A 20,022-nucleotide genomic window follows, 5' to 3' on the forward strand; every position below is an offset into this window, starting at 1 on the left:
GGTTTTCTTCCAGAATATCTCTGTACTTGGCCGCATTCATCTTTCCTTCAATTGCAACCAGTCGTCCTGTCCCTGCAGCTGAAAAACACCCCCACAACATGATGCTCCCACCACCATGTTTCACTGTAGGGATTGTATTGGGCAGGTGATGAGCAGTGCCAGAATTTCTCTACATATATCGCTTAGAATTAACGCCAAAATGTTCAATCTTGGTCTCATCAGACCAGAGAATCTTATTTCTCATAGTCTGGGAGTCCTTCATGTGTTTTTTGGCAAACTCTATGCGGGCTTTCATGTGTCTTGTACTGAGGACAGGCTTCCGTTGGGCCACTCTGCCATAAAGCCCCGACTGGTGGAGGGCTGCAGTGATAGTTGACTTTGTGGAACTTTCTCCCATCTCCCTACTGCATCTCTGGAGCTCAGTCACAGTGATCTTTGGGTTCTTCTTTATCTCTCTCACCAAGGCTCTTCTCCCACGATTGCTCAGTTTGGCTGGACAGCCAGGTCTAGGAAGAGTTCTGGTCGTCCCAAACTTTTTCCATTTGAGGATTATGGAGGCCACTGTGCTCTTAGGAACCTTGAGTTCTGCAGAAATTCTTTTGTAACCTTGGCCAGATCTGTGCCTTGCCACAATTCTGTCTCTGAGCTCCTTGGGCAATTCCTTCGACTTCATGATTCTCATTTGCTCTGACATGCACTGTGAGCTGTAAGGTCTTATATAGACGGATCTGTGTGTGCCTTTCCTAATCAAGTCCAATCAGTTTAATTAAACACAGCTGGACTCCAATGAAGGAGCAGAACCATCTCAAGGAGGATCTGAAGAAATGGACAGCATGTGAGTTAAATATGAGTGTCACTGCAAAGGGTCTGAATACTTATGACCATGTGATATTTCAGTTTTTCTTTTTTAATAAATTTGCAAAAATTTCTACATTTCTGTTTTTTCTGTCAAGATGGGGTGCTGAGTGTACATTAATGAGAAATAAAATGAACTTTTTTGATTTTGGCAAATGGCTGCAATGACAAAGAGTGAAAAATTTAAAGGGGTCTGAATACTTTCCGTACCCACTGTATGTTCCTACCCTCACCTATTGTCATAAACTTTTGGTTTTGACCAAAAAGACAAGCTCATGGGTTTAAGTGGCTGAAATGATCTTCCTATGCAGGGTGGCTGGGTGCTCCGTTAGAAATAGGGTAAGGAGCTTGGTCACCCGGGAAGAGCTTGGAGAAGAGCCGCTGCTCCTTCACATCGAGAGGAGCCAGCTGAGGTGGCTTGGGCATCTGTTCTGGATGCCCCCTGGATGCCTCCCTGGAGAGGTGTTCTGGGTATGCCCCACTGGGAAGAAGCGCCAGGGAAGATCCAGGTTAGCTGGAGGGACTACACCTCAGTATTCCCCCGGGGAAGAGCTTGAGTAAGTGTCTAAGGAGAAGGAAGTCTGGGAATCTCTGCCCCAGATAAAGTCAGCCCCAGATAAAATGGCAGAAAATGGATGGGTGGATTGATGAATGGATTAGCTTTCTGAAAATTTTGCTTCCCTGACAAAATTATGTTGTTGAACTCTGCTACATATAAGGGCCTCTGTGCAATACGTGGTTTATGTTCGATGATGTATCCCTCCATGGTCATTGGATTTTAAGAAACTGGTTTTTAATTTGTTTGCATATTGCAAATAAAATTGATATTAGCATACCAGTGTGCTGATTTGATACACAGATTTAAAAAATCACAGAATGTCTATCTGAAATCTATATTTGGAGCAATTTTGAAGCAGACATCATGTGTTTTATCTTTCTGTAGCCAAAAAGCTGGGAGGAAAACTGGATGTTGTGTCTTACCATGATGAAGTTGAAGGTGGGTTTTCAATTAAAATGAATATGAATCTATATCAATTACTGCAAGTAATTTCTAAATATATATAATAATCTGTGTGTATGTGTGATTATGTGTAGCTGAAGGGAAGCCCCCAGGCGCTCCCTCAGAAATACATGTCTCAGAAATAGACAGAACATATGTTGTTCTCAGCTGGAAATCCCCTCCATATTCTTGCAACGTTCCCATGTGGTACTACATAGAAAAGGTAAGAAAAACCTTTACCAACACAGGTGTCATTTCGAATACTACACTGTATTTGTGCACCTCACCAGCATTTAAGAATGTAAGTTTATAGTATGCACGCTACTCTCTCTCCTCAGCAATGTAGTTCTTGTCTTCACAAACAGGATTGTAAAACCAGAAAGCATTTTACAGGCATACTGACTTGAATAAATAACAAATACACTGATCTGTACAATACTGTACTAATGTTGTACCCAAAATGAACAAGTCATATTATTAATGAAGTTAACACACTGATTGTGAGCAAACTATTCTTGTGACAAACCAATCAATATTATAAACTAGTTTGCTACCATAGCAGTTCCATAGACTGAAACACAGCAGTTTTTTGACTGTTAATCTAGGTCAGGCTAATGTGAAATGAATATAACTGCTGCAGTAAACCCAGCTTCAAGCAGCACAACATATTATTATGTGTGTGGATGTATAGTAATTTCAGGCATGCCTGTCTGTCTTTCTCTCCACAGTGCATGGCAGACAGTGGTGCATGGCAGCGTGTTAACACTAAGGTGCCCATTCGATCCCCACGTTATGCTGTCTTTGACCTGGCAGAGGGCAAACAGTATAAGTTCAGAGTTTTATCTGCCAATATCCATGGAACCAGTGTGCCCTCAGAGCCGACTGGGCTTGTTGAAACTCTGGAACTCAAAGGTCTGTTTCTGTGTATTTTCTCTCAGCTGTCACAAAAATTAAGCGTACATCTTTAACATTTTAAGGCTACAATTATTTTTTAATCATTATTCATTTCCATTGCTTTAATTGTTATTTATTAATTTATTTATTATGTTTTATTTCTTCAGGTGTACCTTCAGCTCCTGGTCAGGTAATTGCTACAACAGAAACTGACACCTCTGTCCTCATCCAGTGGGCTCCGCCAAAGGAGCCCAACAATCTAATTGGCTACTACATCGACCAGTGTGTGAAGGGTTCCAAAAACTGGGTCTCAGCAAATCATAAACCTCACAAGAGCACCAAGTATGGAAAAACAAACAAACTGTACACATTGGGCTTAAATGTATTTTTTTTCTTTTGTTGGAGGTTGTAGTGTATGAAAGTGACACTTTTGCATGAATTTCTATTTCTTAAGGTTTGTGGTTAGTGGTCTGACCAAAGGAGAAACCTATGTATTCCGTGTCCAGGCTATCAATGAGCTGGGCCTTAGTGAGGAATCCCAAGAGTCTGCACCCCTGACTGTCAAAGCTGCCCTGTGTCAGTATTGGCATATTTTTATCAGTATTATTGATGATGACGATAGGGATAATGCATCTTCCCTGTTCCTTGCTTGTCTGTGATAATGATTTTGATGGTTGGGAACTATCAATGTAATTATAAGTAATTATAAGTAGTAAAATTCATTACTGCCTTTTTTAGCCACTCCCTCTGCACCTTATGACATTGCTTTGCTGAACTGTGATGGCCATTCAATGGTTCTGACCTGGAAGAAGCCTCTTTACTCTGGAGGAGCAAAGATCAAGGACTATTATGTGGACAAAAGACGCAGCGGAACAAAAGAGTGGAGGGAGGTTAACGTCCCACCACTTGCAGAAAGGCTTTATAAGGTACAAAAATGTTTGTTGATAAGCTTGATATAAAAATAAAAAATCAAAGAGGAAGCTACAATTTTAGAAAAAAGTGCACAAAAGTACATCATTGACTATTCTCTGATATTATGGCATATCATAGAATTTTTACCAAGTACCCAGTCACTACAATAATAATACATTGGTTATTTTGTGGGTTTTTTTTTTTTTTTTTTGGGTATGATGATAATCAAGGTAACATTTTATTTACAGGTGGAGGGCTTAACAGAGGGAGCAATCTATCAGTTCCAGGTGCATGCAGCCAACGTGGTTGGCCTGGGACCAGGTTCCAAGCATTCAGCTGACTTCACCTGTGAGGCCTGGACTATTCCAGAGCCTGGTTAGTAAATATAGTCTTCTGACTGATGCAGTCACTATCATTTTTTTGTCCAAAAACCATGAATCCTGTAGAAGTTATAGGCAGTCAGCTCATAGTCTTGAGAATTAAAAGGAAGGGAATGGATTCAATGAAATGTACTTAGAAGGGAAATTATAAATGTAGATCTATCTTATTCCTCATGTTCTTTAGGTCCTGCTTATGACCTGACTGTATGTGAAGTAAGAGATCATTCAGTGGTGGTTCAGTGGCAGAAACCTATCTATACTGGATCTGGACCAATCACAGGCTATCATGTAGAGTATGCAAAGAAGGGCACTTCTGACTGGATCACAGCCAACGAGACAGCTGTCAGTCAACGCTTCCTCAAGGTGACAGCATCTTTAATATGTATTATTGTTCTTAAGGTTCCATCAAAGTATGTACAAAACAAAGCTCCTGGAATGACAACTTAGTACTGTATATTGCTGTACTGTGTACATTATAGAGAAACCAGTGGGTGGTGTTTAACATAAGCACTGCTGAAACAAATCATCACAATTGCATATTGTGTTCCTGATATGGTGTGTGTTGCAAAATATTCATCTCTTCAGCAGTCCTCCTCTATACTTCATTTCTCATTGATAAAGCCTCCTGTTTGATCATATTAGCTTCAGTGTACTTCAGTACATTTCCACTTTCTGTACCAGCTAATAGAAAACTTAACAGAAAACCGTGTGACACTGACATCTAGTGGATAAAATAAACAATTACTGTCTTAAGTACAGAACAAAATGGTTGGTTTTAGATTGGAAAGTAGCAGCAAACAGGCAACTCATTACTGATACACGCAAATCAGTCAACAAAGGAACAGTATATTTGATTTGATTACTGTATAAAGCAAAAAATATTTAATTACATAATAAAATGTTGGCTGCAAACAATACAGAATTAATCATAAGTGAAAAGTGTGTTTAATCCAATAATAATCCTCATACTTATAATAATAGCTATATGCAAGAGGTCTATTATAGGTCTGACTGTTAGTATAGGAGTATTTGTTGCATAAAGTGTAGTAATTACTGCTGTCAAAATTTCATCTCACCAGATAAGTCACCTGATGAACTGCGTTATTTACTGTACTGCAACAATTTCTGATGTTGGAAAATGTGCCGCTACAATAATTAAAGACAGTTACTTGTCATGCCCCTTGTGCACTGAAATTCATACAGTAACTCTCTTCCTCTTGCAAACATGAGGTTGTTTCCTTGTCTGTTTGTTTCCTAGGTAACAGATCTGGAGGAGGGATCTACCTATTTGTTCAGAGTGCGTGCAGTCAATGACGCAGGAGTGGGTCTGGCCTCAATGCCCTCTGACTCCATAACAGCCAAGGCTGTGGCAGGTACCAGTTAATCACAGTGGGACATTAATAAATGCAGTTTGTATATTTTTAAAGATGTGTTTCCAAGATTCTCTATATATTTGAATGTACCACAGCATTGTTCAGCTGTGTGAAATAGCTGCATATTAAAAATTATCACTTTATTACTGTGTGCATTGAAGGTTCCCAGGAGGTGTCCTGTGTGGTGGATGGGAAGTCAGGTGACATTGTTCTATCATTCGAGTCCTGCCAAATTAACGAGGGCTCTCAGTTCATCTGGAAGAAAGATTATAAAGAAATCACAGATTTCTCTAAAGGAACAGTGATTAAAACCGAAGGCAACCAGTGAGACCACACACACACACACACACACACACACACACACACACACACACACACACACACACACATATACACACAACTGCACACATATTTGCGTGCTGCATGCAAAGAGCTGGACACTGGAAAATATGCATTTTGAAATTTCATATGTCCATATGCTTGTCTCTCTCCTGTTCTGCACTGTAGTTCAAAGCTGATCTTTAAGAACCCAGATAAAGAGGACTTTGGGACGTTCTCAGTATCTGTCACCAACACAGAGGGCATTTCATCCAGCTATGCAATCTCTTCTGAAGGTAGGATTTACCCATCACTGTGTATGTGTAGCTTGGTGCTTAACCACCCAGCCCAAACTCTGGCTTTCAAAGTGTGCAGATAAAATTATCTGCAGCCCTTTATCTGTGGCATAGTACTTTACAATCTAGACTAATTAGTTATACCTGCCAACATACTTCAATTTGTATTACTGGTATCTTCTCATTGGAATTTGCATCACATATTTGTGAACTGTTAATGTACTATATGCAAACATTTCATAAAGGAGCATTTGAACCACTGTACATCAATATCCAATTAGACAAATATGTCAAATGGTCAAAATTAAACTTAATTTAAATGAAAGGTATGCATCAAAAAACTGAGGCTGTGTAGGATGACAAAGCTGAAAGCCAAGAAGCCATGCTTAAAAAATAATCCCACTGGTATGTGGGCAACAAAAATTTTCATTATTCATCTGATGATTACTAGCAGAGCACATTGCTCACATTATTTTTCCAAGCGTGGCTCAGTATGTGTATTTCAAAACCACGTCCTTATGACAAGATTTTTTTCCTGCTATTGTGCCACTGCACTACAAGGCTATATATTATTCATTGTGCCTTATGCTGATTGCTTCCAATTTGGGTTACATTTTTTTCAGTGTAACTCTCAGTGCCATGAAGTATTGTCTTACATCTGGCTAGTTAGCACATGTACAGTAGTGACTTCTCCAACTCCAAACTTTGTATTTGAGTCATCTCTTCAAATTGCATGGTAAAATGACATATACAACAAAATAAAGTGTGCAAAAAAGTTCTGAAGTGTTTAATTGCTTATTTGTGCCCATGAATAACATGAATAAGTTATCTTTTTATGTTTCAGAGTTGGCAAAAATGCTCGCACTCAGCTATGATATCAGACACCCAAGTAGGTACCTTTGGCTGACTTTCATCTTTCATAATCTTTCTTTTAATCTCTTCTCTCACACTTTTGCATCTGTTTTACCCACACTGTTTTTCTCTTTCTACTTTTCATGCCTTTATTTTGTTCTGTTCTGACTTACTTTGAACATTTCAGATTTCTTTTTTCTGTTTCTTCTTAGTAGCCATGACTCTTTTTGTTTGATCCAGATAAGTCTTACTTGCTTTTGCATCACCCGCCTAACCACCTTTATATTTACATTTTTTTTGCTTTCTCTCTTCTGCTGTTACTATTAAAATAACAACAGGTTATTATATGTTTTTGAACCCATGGCCTTCCTTTTTCCTCTTCTCTTTCCTCCTCTAGTTATCCCACTGAAGTCAGAACTGGCATATAAGATTTTGGAGAGAGGCAGAATGAGGTTCTGGCTGCAGGCTGAAGAGATTTCACCCAATGTCACCTACAAATTCTTTGCAAATAACATCGAACTGTCTGGAGCTGATGTAAGATACACTGTTGTTTTTAAAATTAACATAGTTAAAGAGAGATGGAAAAATTAAAATCCGTCTCTAACATGAAAAAATTGTCTGTCTGCCTGCCTGCCTGGTGATTCAGCATCAAAGCCATAATTATAGTGTAAAAAAGTGTTCCACATTCATAAAGTAATTGAAAACGTATCTCTTTTCTCAGACCTATTTATAATTGTTGGCTATGTTGGTCTTAGTGAGTTAAATTTCTTATTCATGGTTTTATTTGACTTCATGAGTTAAGCTGTTGGTTTACATTTTAATCTCTGTACTTTTTATCATTGTACTGTGTTACTGTGAAGCAACTTGGTCAGCATTAATGTTGTTTAAAGGTGCTATATAAATAAAAATGACCTTGACCTTAAACCTTGACCTAAAGTATATCCCTGAGTATATTATGGCTCTTTTTGACAACAAACTCTTTTACTGCAGCCCAACAAGATGCGTCATGACATCTCTACAGGTATCATTGAGTTTATCATGGATTGTTTCACAGAGGAGAATCAGGGGACATATACCTGCCAGATCACAGATGGAGGAGGCAAAGCACAGAGCTCACTGGTTCTGATTGGAAATAGTAAGAGATGCCCGGTTTATGATTTCTCACTCATTCTCTGCAGTGTTTCTCTAAACTGAACAAACCATCACAACCCTGCTTGGACTGATACAGTCTAGTACCACAAGAATTAACAGGGAACTGCAAAGACAAATGAGACAAAGATAAAAAACATAATAATAAAATTTACACTGTTGCTGTTTCTGTAGTATCTTGAGTGCACATGTGACTGAGACAAAGTTGACCTAAAATAAACACAGCCTATTGTGACATAATGTATGTAATATGATTTTTATATATGCTTGTGTCCATCCTTGGCATAACAGACTAACATCATGGAAATGCATTCTTCTGATAAATGTAAAAGTGCGTTTAGAGGTTTCTGATTTAAATTAAGATGGTGAATTTCATAAATCATGATTCCACTGCCATACAGCAATACTGTTATTTTAGTTATTCTGTTTTTGTGTGTCTGTATTTACATACAGCTTTCAAGGCGGCCCTGGCTGAGGCTGACTTCCAAAGGAGAGAGTATATCAGAGTCAAAGAGGGTAAGAGACACATAACATCCACAGATATCACGTCAGTGGATCATACCCGCTGAAGAATTCCACAATATTATTTCACACTAAGAATAAAAAAACACTACTTGGCTTACACCTGAGACAATTAAACCTCAGTGGTCTATGCAAGACTCAAAAAGGTTAATAGAGCTCATACAATCAAGTTTTAGAATTTGTATTTAACATGTATGTCTTCTCTGGGCCTTTCTCTCCTGCCTTTATCCAATATAGGTCCCCACTTTAGTGAGTTCCTGTTGCTCCAGGTTGGAGAGGACTGCTCTGTCACTTTGTTCTGCAAGGTAAATGTCGTGGAAAAAATACTTGGAGGCAAATCTCAGGTCAAAGGATGGCAAATTTAATAGGCATGGCAACGGGCAAAGCAACAGAGTCACAACAGAACATACGGCCTACAGCACGGGTCAATACCGATTGACCACGAGCACAGAAAATGATCAGCTTTTGTATCAGTTGAACAGCATTAATTTACACACCAGTCACTCACTTGTAAATCATGCCAGCAGGATGGCATACATAATATAATAGCGTCTCCCTGACTTTCCGTCTGCTTCCTTGTGACTACAAAGCAGTGTTAAAAGCCTTTGTTGAATTAACATAGGACACAAAAGGGAGGTAGTAGACATTTGTCTGTCAAGGTATAAATTTCCCTCACAGTAAACACAGTCAAACTCAGAAATAATTGAAAATTTACACTGTAAACAAATGGGAGACTTACTTTTCAATAGCTAATTAGTCATTCTGCAGAGGCTGAGTGCAGGGTGCAACATGCTGTGTAATAATAAGGTCCATATACAAACAACCAGAATTATAAAATGGTTTTGTCTTTGCTTTGTTAGCATGAAGCATATAATTATTGTATTATTATATAGTATTATTCACATCACTCTAGTCTAGACAATCTGAAGCTGAAATGTGTTTAATCTGTCAGTTTGTCAAGTAACTGTACTTTGAATACTATAGAACCACAACAATCGATCAGGAAATGTGTGAATGTTTAAAGTGGCCGCCCAAAGCTGGCATAAACTTCTTTTCAAGCATCAACCATTCTGCAGACATAGGCTCAATTTTTACTGAGGCATTACATCCCTGACTTGATGGATTTTGTATAGAGTCGTTGTTGGCAGCATTACTGTCATTGTAATATATGATGGAACACACATTTATTTATAGTTTCAAGACTGATGAGATTTATAGAATAATAATTAAATTAATAGTAATGTGTCTAATTTGTGTTTTTCACTGCAGGTTGCCAACTTGAAGAAGGACTCACAGTTCCACTGGTATAGAGAAGACAAAGAAATCATACCTGATGTGAAACCTGACCTTGCATCAGGAGTCTGCAAACTGCCAATTAAACTGGTAATTACACTCTGGTACAGTTAATCTCCTTAATGCTATAAAACCATGTACAATGCATTTATATCTATGCATGTTATGCATGAAAATACCAGGATGTAGTCTAGCGTAGCAGCCATTCTAATTCAAGTTATGAATGCAATTTTTTTTCAGTGCTTTGGTAATTTAAAAAAACTGCACATTTCAGTGTTTCTCTGAGGATTCAAAACAAGGACACGTTGCTCAATAATACCTCACCACCTGGTTAGATTCAGCATTCAACATACAAGCATTCTACATTCCCTATTCCTCCTATACTGTTTTATGTTTCCTATTCTGTTTCTCTAGTTTTCACTGAAGACAGCAGGAGTTTACAAGGCCACCATCAGTGATGACAGAGGAAAAGACATGAGTCAGATTGACATCTCTGGAAAAGGTAAACATATTTTTATGACTTAATTTATCTTACTGATGAATTAGTATGGAATGAGATTTGACACAATAACAACTGAACAGAAATGAGAACATTGAAAGTAAATAATCTGTGTACATGGTGTTAAGTCTCATTTTTTCAGTTTCAATGTAAAATTTTCAGTTTCCGTTTTTGGTTTCCAACGGTTTCAGTACTTGCGCAAGTCTCGTTCGGGCAGATGTTACAGGACTGTGTCCTCATTGGACAACGTTTCAAGAGTGACTGTCGTAAGACCATGTCCTCATTGGCCAGCTAATATGGGGTGATTATCAGAGGACTCTGTCCTCATTTGCCAGTTACTTTTGAGTGACTGTTATTGTACTTCCTTATACCTGGCCTTCTACTGTTGCCAGGGGTGTTGTGCTGAAGAGTGTGCCTGGAGACTGATTACAGCAAGCAGTAGCACTCAGCCAGTTAAATGTGATGCTGGCCTGGTTTTCTGTAATATGGTTAGAAAATAGACACTGTGGTAGTCTGAAGGTATGTCTTTGTAAACTTGCATTTTTGAGAAAACGATAACTAAAAAATCATTATAGCGGCCAAAGGAAGTGGTACGTATCTAGGTGTGTATTTATTTGCTCATAGGTCACAAACAGTATGAGTATCTGCAACATTTGTCTGTGACTTATGTTGATTTCTTTCTGCTATAGCCTACTGTGTTACTGGTTTCAGATAGTTTCACAAGCCCAACATTTAACTGTGTTAAGAGGCACTGTCCTGCTCATTTTTGAACTATCCCTGCCCTTCCAGCTTCTGATTGGCTGGACACACCTTATCCAACTAATCAGCAGTGGGTAGAGCAGAGGTAGCTGGAAAACAGATAGGTCCGTGGGCCTCCAGGACCAGGGTTGTTGATCCCTAATTTAAACCTTTTCCTGCAGCGCTTTGAATGCAGCCACTAGAGGGCAGAATTGTGACTTTCATTCTCTGTTCTGACCCCACATTTCTCTGCCTTTCTTCTAGTCTTTGATGAAGCCATCAACAAGCTCTGTCAACTGGCTGGTAGGTATCTGCATGTCTCACACACACACACACACACACACACAGGTGGATACACACATCAATTATCCCTATCCACTGATAGGGTCAAGTGCAAACTATCTAAATATAACACAGCAATCACATCACACTGACAAGAGTTAGTAGATCCACCACCAGCCTTACACATTTGTGTTTCAAAATCACATTGTACACATTGTACCTACAACAGTGGGACACTGTGTGGCAGAAGTTGTCATGCTGGAACCATTTGGCCATCATGCCATCATGTGGTGAAATCACTTTGAAATTCCACTGAGCTGTCACAATGACTGTGGAGGAGCATCTTACTCCTATTTTAGGACAGCTCTGCCGCAACTACTAGAGTAGTGGTTGCAGAGGTGAAGAGGTTTCAGTACTGTGATAATGGAAAACCATGGTGATGTGACCAGGTGGAAGACACACTTGTACAGTTGTAATGTGAAGAGAGCAAAGCCCCACACAGACAAAGTGTAGTATAAAATTCAATTCAATTCAATTTATTTGTATAGCGCCAAATCACAATACAAATCATCTCAAGGCACTTTACAAAAACTAAAAACCCAACAAATGCCTTATGAGCAAGCACTTGGCGACAGTGGAGAGGAAAAACTCCCTTTAACAGAAGGAAAAACCTCCAGCAGAATCGGGCTCAGTTTGGGCAGCCATGTGCCTCGACTGGTTGGGGTGAGTGGATAGAGGAGAGAGAAAAGAACAGCAACAATAAACAAAGACACTGCAGGTTGGTAGGGCCAGTAACTGCACATCAGCGATATACAGCTCCAGGACCAGGGACACCTGCAGAAGGTACAGAGAGAGAACAGAGAGAGAGGGAGAGAGCACAAACTAGGGGAGAGAAAGAGCACAAGGTTAGTGACATTCAATGGTGGAATATACATGCGAGGGGGGAGGAGAGGAAGACAGCGGAAGGGAAGGGAGTGTTAGGGTTAGGGTAGGGGAGCTCAGTGCACCAATGGTCCTCGGGCAGTCTAGGCCTATAGCAGCATAACTAAGGGATGGTTCAGGGTTACCTGAAGCCAGCCCTAACTATACACTTTGTCAAAAAGGAAGGTTTTAAGTCTAGCCTTAAAAGTACAGAGAGTGTCTGCCTCCTAAACCCAGACTGGGAGCTGGTTCCATAGGAGAGGAGCTTGATAGCTAAAGGCTCTGCCTCCCATTCTGCTTTTGGAAACTCTGGGAACCACAAGTAGACCTGCACTCTGACAGCGAAGTGGTCTATTGGGATAATATGGTACTATGAGGTCTTTAAGGTATGAAGGAGCTATGCAGTAGCTATGCCATCTAAAGTAGCTATAATTTTAGAAAAGTTATTTCTAAGGTTTTTAGACCCAAATACAAACTGCTGTTTTCTCTGAATTTAAAAGTAGAAAGTTACTGGTCATCCAGGCCTTTATGTCAGTTAGTGTTGAATCCGACCCGAGTTCCTTAATTGAGAAAGGATGAGCTGAATCAGAGACTAAATTAACCGGTTTTATTATAAACAGAGATATCTCTGGAGATCAGCACTCTACAGTGAGTCTGTTCCTCAGCCTACATACCATACTTAATGCATACTAGCAGGACCTATACAACTTTATGCCTTAAATCTTGTGTTCTATGAAACCCTTTTCTCAGGTAGTTGCTGCATTCCCACAAATCCCCCTTTTGGTCTCTACTAGAGACCAACTCTGCCTCCCATACTATTTTTGGAAACTATGGGAACCACAAGTAGACCTGCACTCTGAGAGTGAAGTGCTCTATTGGGATAATATGATACTATGAGGTCTTTAAGGTATGAAGGAGCTTGATTATGAAGGGATTTGTATGTGAGAAGAAGTATTTTAAATTCTATTCTACATTTTACAGGGAGCCAATGAAGAGAAGCTAATATAGGAGAAATATGATCTCTCTTGCCAGTTCCCGTCAGGACTCTGGCTGCAGCATTCTGGATTAACTGGAGGCTTTTTATGGAGATACTGGGACATCCAGATAGTAATGAGTTACAGTAATCTAGCCTTGAGGTAACAAATGCATGGACTAGTTTTTTTGCATCATTTTGAGACAGGATGTTCCTAATTTTGGCAATGTTGTGCAGGTGAAACAATTCAGTTCTAGAGATTTGTTTTATGTGTGAGTTAAAGGACATGTCCTGGTCAAAAATAACTCCAAGGTTTTTCACAGTAGTGCTGGAGGAAAGGGTGGCTATAATTTTAGAAAAGTTATTTCTGAGGTTTTTAGGCCCAAATACAATAACTTCTGTTTTCTCTGAATTTAAAAGTAAGAAGTTACTGGTCATCCAGGCCTTTATGTCAGTTAGACATGCTTGAAGTCTGGTTAACTGGTTTGTGTTAACAGGTTTAATAGATAGATACAACTGAGTGTCATCTGCATAGCAGTGGTAATTAATAGAGTGCTTTCTAATGACATAGCCTAACGGAAGCATGTACAGGGTGAACAGAATCGGTCCTAGCACAGAGCCTTGTGGTTTTGATTACTGCAGTCTTAAAGGCCTGTGGTACGTAGCCTGATACCAGAGATAAATTTACTAAGTCTAATAAAGATGAGTTAATTAATGGCAGGGTGTCTTTAAGCAGCCTAGTCGGGATGGGGTCTAAGAGACACGTTGATGATTTCGATGAAGCAACTACTGATGTAAATTCAGAGAGATCTATGGGAGAGAAGCAGTCTAAACATAACTGAGGTCCTACAGATGATTCAAGAGCTACTGTAGTAGAAGATTCATTTATTGTAGGTATAGGAAGCATCTGCTGAATTTTATCTGTAATAGTTGTGATTTTATTTGTAAAGAAACTCATAAATTCATCACTGCTGAGAGCTAAGGGAACACTGGGCTCAACAGAGCTGTGACTTTTTGTCAGCCTGGCAACAGTGCTGAAAAGAAACCTGGGATTGTTCTTATTTTCCTCTATTAGTGATGAATAGTATGCAGTTCTGGCTTTACAGAGAGCTTTTTTATATGTTAGTAGACTGTTTTTCCAGGCTAGAAAAATTTCCTCTAAGTTTGTGGAACGCCACTTCCTTTCCAGCCTTCGTGATGCCTGCTTTAAGGTATGAATATGTAAATTATACCATGGGGCTAGTCTTCTCTGATTCACTAACTTCTTTTTCAGAGGGGCCACAGTATCAAGCGTTTCACGCAGTGAGGCTACAGCACTGTCAACAATATGATCAATTTGGTAGGGAGTGGGTTTGAGGCAGCTGGTGGACGGTACACAATGGAAGAATGGTAGAACTGGTTTTTGTGTTTTCCAGTTTGGATGTGAGAGGCTCAGAGTGAGGCTCTCAAATGAGTTATAATTGTTCTGAGGATGAATAATAAACTCAAACTCAAACTTAATAATAAGTTTGAGTGGAAGATTGCAGTTACTCCTCCACCTTGGCCTGTGCTTTGAGGAACATGACAATTTTTATGACTGAGGGGGTGATTTATATGTTCGAGGGGCAGACACAATCTCTATGTGGTTTGAGGGGTGCGACGGCTCTAGAGATGAGAGCCGCACCATTCAAAGTGGGATGGATGCCGTCTCTCGCTATCAGACCGGGTTTTCCCCAGAAAGTGGCCCAATTGTCTATGAAACCCACATCGTTTGCTGGCCACCACCTAGACAGCCAGCGATGGAACGACGACATGCGGCTAAACATGTCATCGCTGGTCAGATTGGGGAGGGGTCCAGAGAAAACTACGGAGTCTGACATTAATTTGGCAGAGTTACACACCGACTCAACATTAATTTTAGTGACCTTCGATTGGCGTAATTGGGTGTCATTGCTGCCGACGTGAATAACAAATTTTCCATATTTACGATTAGCCTTAGCCAGCAGCTTCAGATTTCACTTGATGTCGCCCGCTCTGGCCCCAGGAATACATTTGACTATGGTCGCTGGTGTCTCTAGCTTCACGTTTCTGACTATGGAATCGCGAATTATCAGAGTCGGTTTTTCAGCAGGTGTGTTACTGAGCGGGGAAAATCCATTCGAAACGTGAACAGGCAGGTGATGAGCCGTGGGCTTCTGCTTAGGAGTATGTTTCCGTCGGACCGTCACCCAGACTAATTCTCCGGGCTGCTCCGGAGCTGCTCTTGGACCGCTAACAGACCCCGAGCCTGAGCTCGGTGGAAAGAGAGAGGGAGAAGCCATGTTACTAGCTAGCTAAGGCAACTGGTAGGCTAACGAACACTAAGTCTGGGAATAGCAATAAATACCGGTCAAAATAGAAAGGTACTTGACTAGTACCGGAATGTAGCGGTTAATGAATTGTTTAGAAAGTTTAGTTAGTTTTAGGTGTGTTACACTAAGGCTAGTCTGTTGCTAATCAGTAGACGAACTATACAACACACGACGAAAAAAAAAAAGCAAGCTAGATAAAGGTAACATAAATAGGTAAGTCTTAAAATAAATACTACAAATGTCTGCAGATGGTTGTTTGATTTTATTTGATTCATTTTGGGCACAAGTGCATCCTGTAGGTCTCCCTGCAGAGTGGGGCTAGGTTGTTGAGCGGGAGATGGAAAGTATGCACATAAATGGCTGATTTTGATTTCACCTCTCTCTCCTTCATCACCTCATCTAGGGGCAAGTGCTGGAGAGCTGGTGATTAGCTGCACAGCAACAGGTGTTCAGCTGCAGTGTCACATGAAGTATTATACCTCAGAGATGAACATTACCTGGTATCATGGGTAAGATATTTTATATATATAATACTAATACAAATAAAAATAATACTAATAATGCTATGACTATTAGCACTCTATAATAAACATGACAACAAAAGCTGCTACTTAGGAGAGAAGAAGAAGTTTATAAAAAGAAGTAAATGTTAATAGCAATATTTGGAAATGTGGTTTTATGAATCTTTTTTTTTTAATGTCTGCCTATAAGCAAGCTGACCAGAAATACATTATTTTGAGTTTGTCTTTAGTTAAATCGCTGGGAGTGGCAAAAACAATAAGCCACTTAAAACTTGAAATGGCTCTTGCTAATTGTTGTTATTATACTGCAGTAATGTTTTGCCTGTTTTGTGACAAAAATCCCACTCTTATCATTGCCTGTAAAGGTTTTTCTACATGTAGAACTACTCTTTTGTACCCTAAAGAGTATGCAATGAGAAGGGAAGGGAAACCAAGTGACAGTGGACAGATTGAACAAAAGAAAAGAAGATAAACAATAAAGATAAATAGAAACACACAGAACAAAGATAGGGGTTACAGTCTTTTTTTTGTTATTCAATTATCCGAAGAACAAAAAATTATGGAGATTAGATTTTTAACCTCCCCCTGTCTTTTCGGTATGTGTTTTTAAGAGAGAGACAGCAAGAGAGAAAAATATCCCTAGGCATGTAAACATGCTTTTCCATTAACTCTGAAACAGCCTTCATCCACTCTCATACAAACACTCCACACACATTCACACTAAGCTTTCCTCTTCTCTCTTCTCCTCAGTGATACTAAACTCTCTCCCAGTGACAAGATTGTGATTGGAGGAACCCCTGCTATGGCAACAATGGAGGTATTCTCCTCTCCTGTACAATGCTCAATAGCATATACTTTTTCGGTGAATCATATATAGTTCATACAATGAAGCACCGCAGGCATTGGCACTGTTCCTTATCAGTGTTCTAGGGGTGCTTTCCCGGGGCAACTTTAAGACAAATTACACACATAATCTCACTGTCACAAGGGTTGGCTGATGGATAAAATCAGACGTTTTAAAATTCATTAAGCATAATTAATCAAATTATGCATCTTCCATTTTGTCAGAAAGATTTATAATTGCAATTATGGATTAGATAGATGTATCATTAAGAAAATTGTACTCTAAGAGAGACAACTCAAACAAATAGCCAGACATTAATTACCTAATGGGCTCGCGTGAATGATTTATTGACTCACAGGTGGTTGAACCAGTGGAGAAGGATAAAGGAAAGTACTCCATAGTGATCACTGACCCTGAAAACACACATAAACGCACAGTGGACCTCAGTGGTGAAGGTCAGTAACACTCTCTCTCTCTCATTTGTTCTTGTGCTGCATCACTCACTATTTTTATTGATAACACAGTAAATAGTAGGTTAGAAGCCACACTGCCACTTGTTTTTATGGACCTCTTAGCTTCAATCTAAAGTTTAACCCTCTGGGGTCTAAGGATGTTTTGGGACCCTGGACAAATTTTGACATGCCCTGACATTTGTGCTTTTTTCAGTTGCTTTTAAACATATTAATGGCTAAAGTCTGATAACACTGTAATCAGCACAAACTGGGCTACAATAGTATGTGAGCAGCATGTTTATACATGATTGTGCATAGAAAATAGCATTTATGCATGGTTAGTGAAAACATTTCTAAGTCACTGAAATAAGGTCATAAAACTGCATCTTGTAGCCTAGAGAGTTTGCTTCAAAATGATGTGAAAATCATCTTGTTCACTCATTCACAGCAAACAAAACACTGATTAGAATTTTCTAAGGCCCTTTTTTGTAGAAAAGGCATATGCAAAAAGTCTCGCCTGATGAATAATCATGATTAAATACATGAATAATCATGTGATTTACCTAAGAAGACAAAGACCCACATAATGAGCTGCATAATGAGCCTTTCAGTCAGGAATGTGGCTGAGAGGGAATTATTTATCAGGAATTATATCCTCTGCTCGGAGTCTAATCTAAACGTTTGTCATCTGAGTCATGTTAACCCTGATACATACTCCACAAGAAGCAAGAAATTTGGTGGTGAGAACAAACTGTGTTCATATTCCACGAGAAACTCAACTGACAAACTCCTGGGAGGTCCCTCCCACTGTAGGTTACGGGAATCTGACAGAAACTACAAAACAGCGGATAAGATATCAGATATCGCCATGTTTTATCACAGACGTGCTCCTCTGTATTCAACGTATCCTCTGTCCACAAATTATTTGCCATTTGTATGTCTTCATATGCCTTACAAGATGATAAAGATTTTCATACCTCCTCACCGCCTCTGGCAGCTGTTCCTCAAAACTATCCATTGCAATAACAACCGGCAGCAGAAAAAGCGGGAAGACAACATTTCCACTTTCCGTATTAACCACACTCACTTCAAATTTCTGACCAATCACACAATAACTGTCGGACACCACACAAGAAAAAAGTTCTGCCCAGATGATGTGTCGAGAACAAGCTGTGAGAACTCTCAAACCAGGGCTGCGAGAAAAAAATGACATTCTTTTCTCACAGCCCTAGGAGAGAGAACAAACTTCTGGCGGGGTATGTATAGGCCTTTAGTCCTCTGATGAGAAAGTAAACCTCAAGTAAATGCATCTTCACCTGCGTAGCGTGCCATCATCCAAATGCACAGAAAAAGTAAGTAAATTCTATAATGAAGCTTGACGTTTTATGCCATTTCTCGGGGGCATGCACATAATTACCTGGCTCACCCCAGTTTTTGAACTTACTAAACTTCTTTACAAATACCTGCAGAAGTGGCCAGTTTGAATTCACGTTGATTATAATGAATTCCCAATATGGAAATTTTTTCAGGGCAGCACCAGGGCACAGTGGTTAGCACTGTTGCCTCACAGTAAGAAGGTCCAGGGTTCACAACCCAGCAGGCGCTTTCTGTGTGGAGTTTTGCATGCATGCGTGAGTTTACTCCAGATACTCCGGTTTCCTCACACAGTCCAAAAAACATGTATGTCGGGTGGATTGGTGAATCTAAATTGCCCATAGGAGTGAATGTAAGTGTGAGTGGTTGTTTGTTTCTATGTGGCCCTGCAATGGACTGGTGACTTGTCCAGGATGTACCCTTGCTTTTCACGCAAAGAGAGATGGGCTAGGCTCCAGCAGATAGTTATGAATAAACGGATACAGATAATGGATGGATGGATGAAATTTTTTCATGCAGATAAGAAAATGTCTTAATAAATTTGTCATAGCCATCTCTCCACATGAGTATTTTAATACTTAAAAAAGTTAATTTCTGCTTCAGAATCTCTAAAATACACTACAGAGCAATGAAATTCTGTTTTTGTCTTTAACAGTATATGAGAAGGCCTATGCTGAATTCCTGAAACTCAAGTAAGACAACGCTCACACCTCTGTTTCTATACTATATGCTTTTATGTATATGTTTCACACACACATTGATGAAGCACTGTTTCCTCACTAGCTTTTCACTAGTTAGAATATTAAAAATAACACCTACCAAAAATAAAACTGATTTATAGTTATATACATTTTTAAAATTTATATAAAGAGGTATATAAATTTTTTGTAGATTCCATTTATATGATGGCCTCTAGAGACAAAGCATATACAAAAGTAAAAGCACAAAAATAAGGTTCAAAGTTCAATATTTAGAATGATCTATTACCAAAAATGGACTATAGTATTCATAAAAATGTTGCCATTAGTGTGTAACCACTATAAAATACCTAGTGATGCATTTTCCAAATCTTAGAGTGAGCCTTTTAAATCTACATGGGTAACAGTTCTGCTTTCACAGAAGCAACCAAGTTACAATAGCCGAGAATGGACAAACCAAACACTGGCTGTAGGGAATTATGTTATGTTTTAAAGGTGACGGTCACGGTGCCCTTCATCGCGCCTGGAAAAGGTGTGAATATTGCA

General features: G+C 39.4%; 1 protein-coding gene across 3 annotated transcripts in view; it reads left to right on the forward strand.

The window, feature by feature from the left end:
• myom2b (myomesin 2b) overlaps positions 1-20,022 on the forward strand; it is a 63,834-nt gene that overhangs the window by 35,918 nt on the left and 7,894 nt on the right. For all 3 annotated transcript variants that reach the window (XM_026320462.1, XM_026320463.1, XM_026320464.1), the window contains 23 exons: positions 1,799-1,852; positions 1,951-2,078; positions 2,584-2,767; positions 2,917-3,091; positions 3,204-3,325; positions 3,488-3,675; positions 3,910-4,036; positions 4,226-4,404; positions 5,300-5,414; positions 5,576-5,738; positions 5,922-6,028; positions 6,873-6,917; positions 7,278-7,414; positions 7,871-8,015; positions 8,483-8,545; positions 8,789-8,856; positions 9,821-9,934; positions 10,259-10,346; positions 11,346-11,384; positions 15,991-16,096; positions 16,859-16,925; positions 17,311-17,407; positions 19,434-19,470. In XM_026320462.1, coding sequence (XP_026176247.1) covers positions 1,799-1,852; positions 1,951-2,078; positions 2,584-2,767; positions 2,917-3,091; positions 3,204-3,325; positions 3,488-3,675; positions 3,910-4,036; positions 4,226-4,404; positions 5,300-5,414; positions 5,576-5,738; positions 5,922-6,028; positions 6,873-6,917; positions 7,278-7,414; positions 7,871-8,015; positions 8,483-8,545; positions 8,789-8,856; positions 9,821-9,934; positions 10,259-10,346; positions 11,346-11,384; positions 15,991-16,096; positions 16,859-16,925; positions 17,311-17,407; positions 19,434-19,470 — 2,548 coding nt within the window. The remainder of the gene's footprint in view (positions 1-1,798; positions 1,853-1,950; positions 2,079-2,583; positions 2,768-2,916; positions 3,092-3,203; positions 3,326-3,487; positions 3,676-3,909; positions 4,037-4,225; positions 4,405-5,299; positions 5,415-5,575; positions 5,739-5,921; positions 6,029-6,872; positions 6,918-7,277; positions 7,415-7,870; positions 8,016-8,482; positions 8,546-8,788; positions 8,857-9,820; positions 9,935-10,258; positions 10,347-11,345; positions 11,385-15,990; positions 16,097-16,858; positions 16,926-17,310; positions 17,408-19,433; positions 19,471-20,022) is intronic.

Source organism: Mastacembelus armatus, chromosome 3, assembly GCF_900324485.2.
Source record: "Mastacembelus armatus chromosome 3, fMasArm1.2, whole genome shotgun sequence".
In the NCBI taxonomy this organism is placed as follows: Eukaryota; Metazoa; Chordata; class Actinopteri; order Synbranchiformes; family Mastacembelidae; genus Mastacembelus; species Mastacembelus armatus.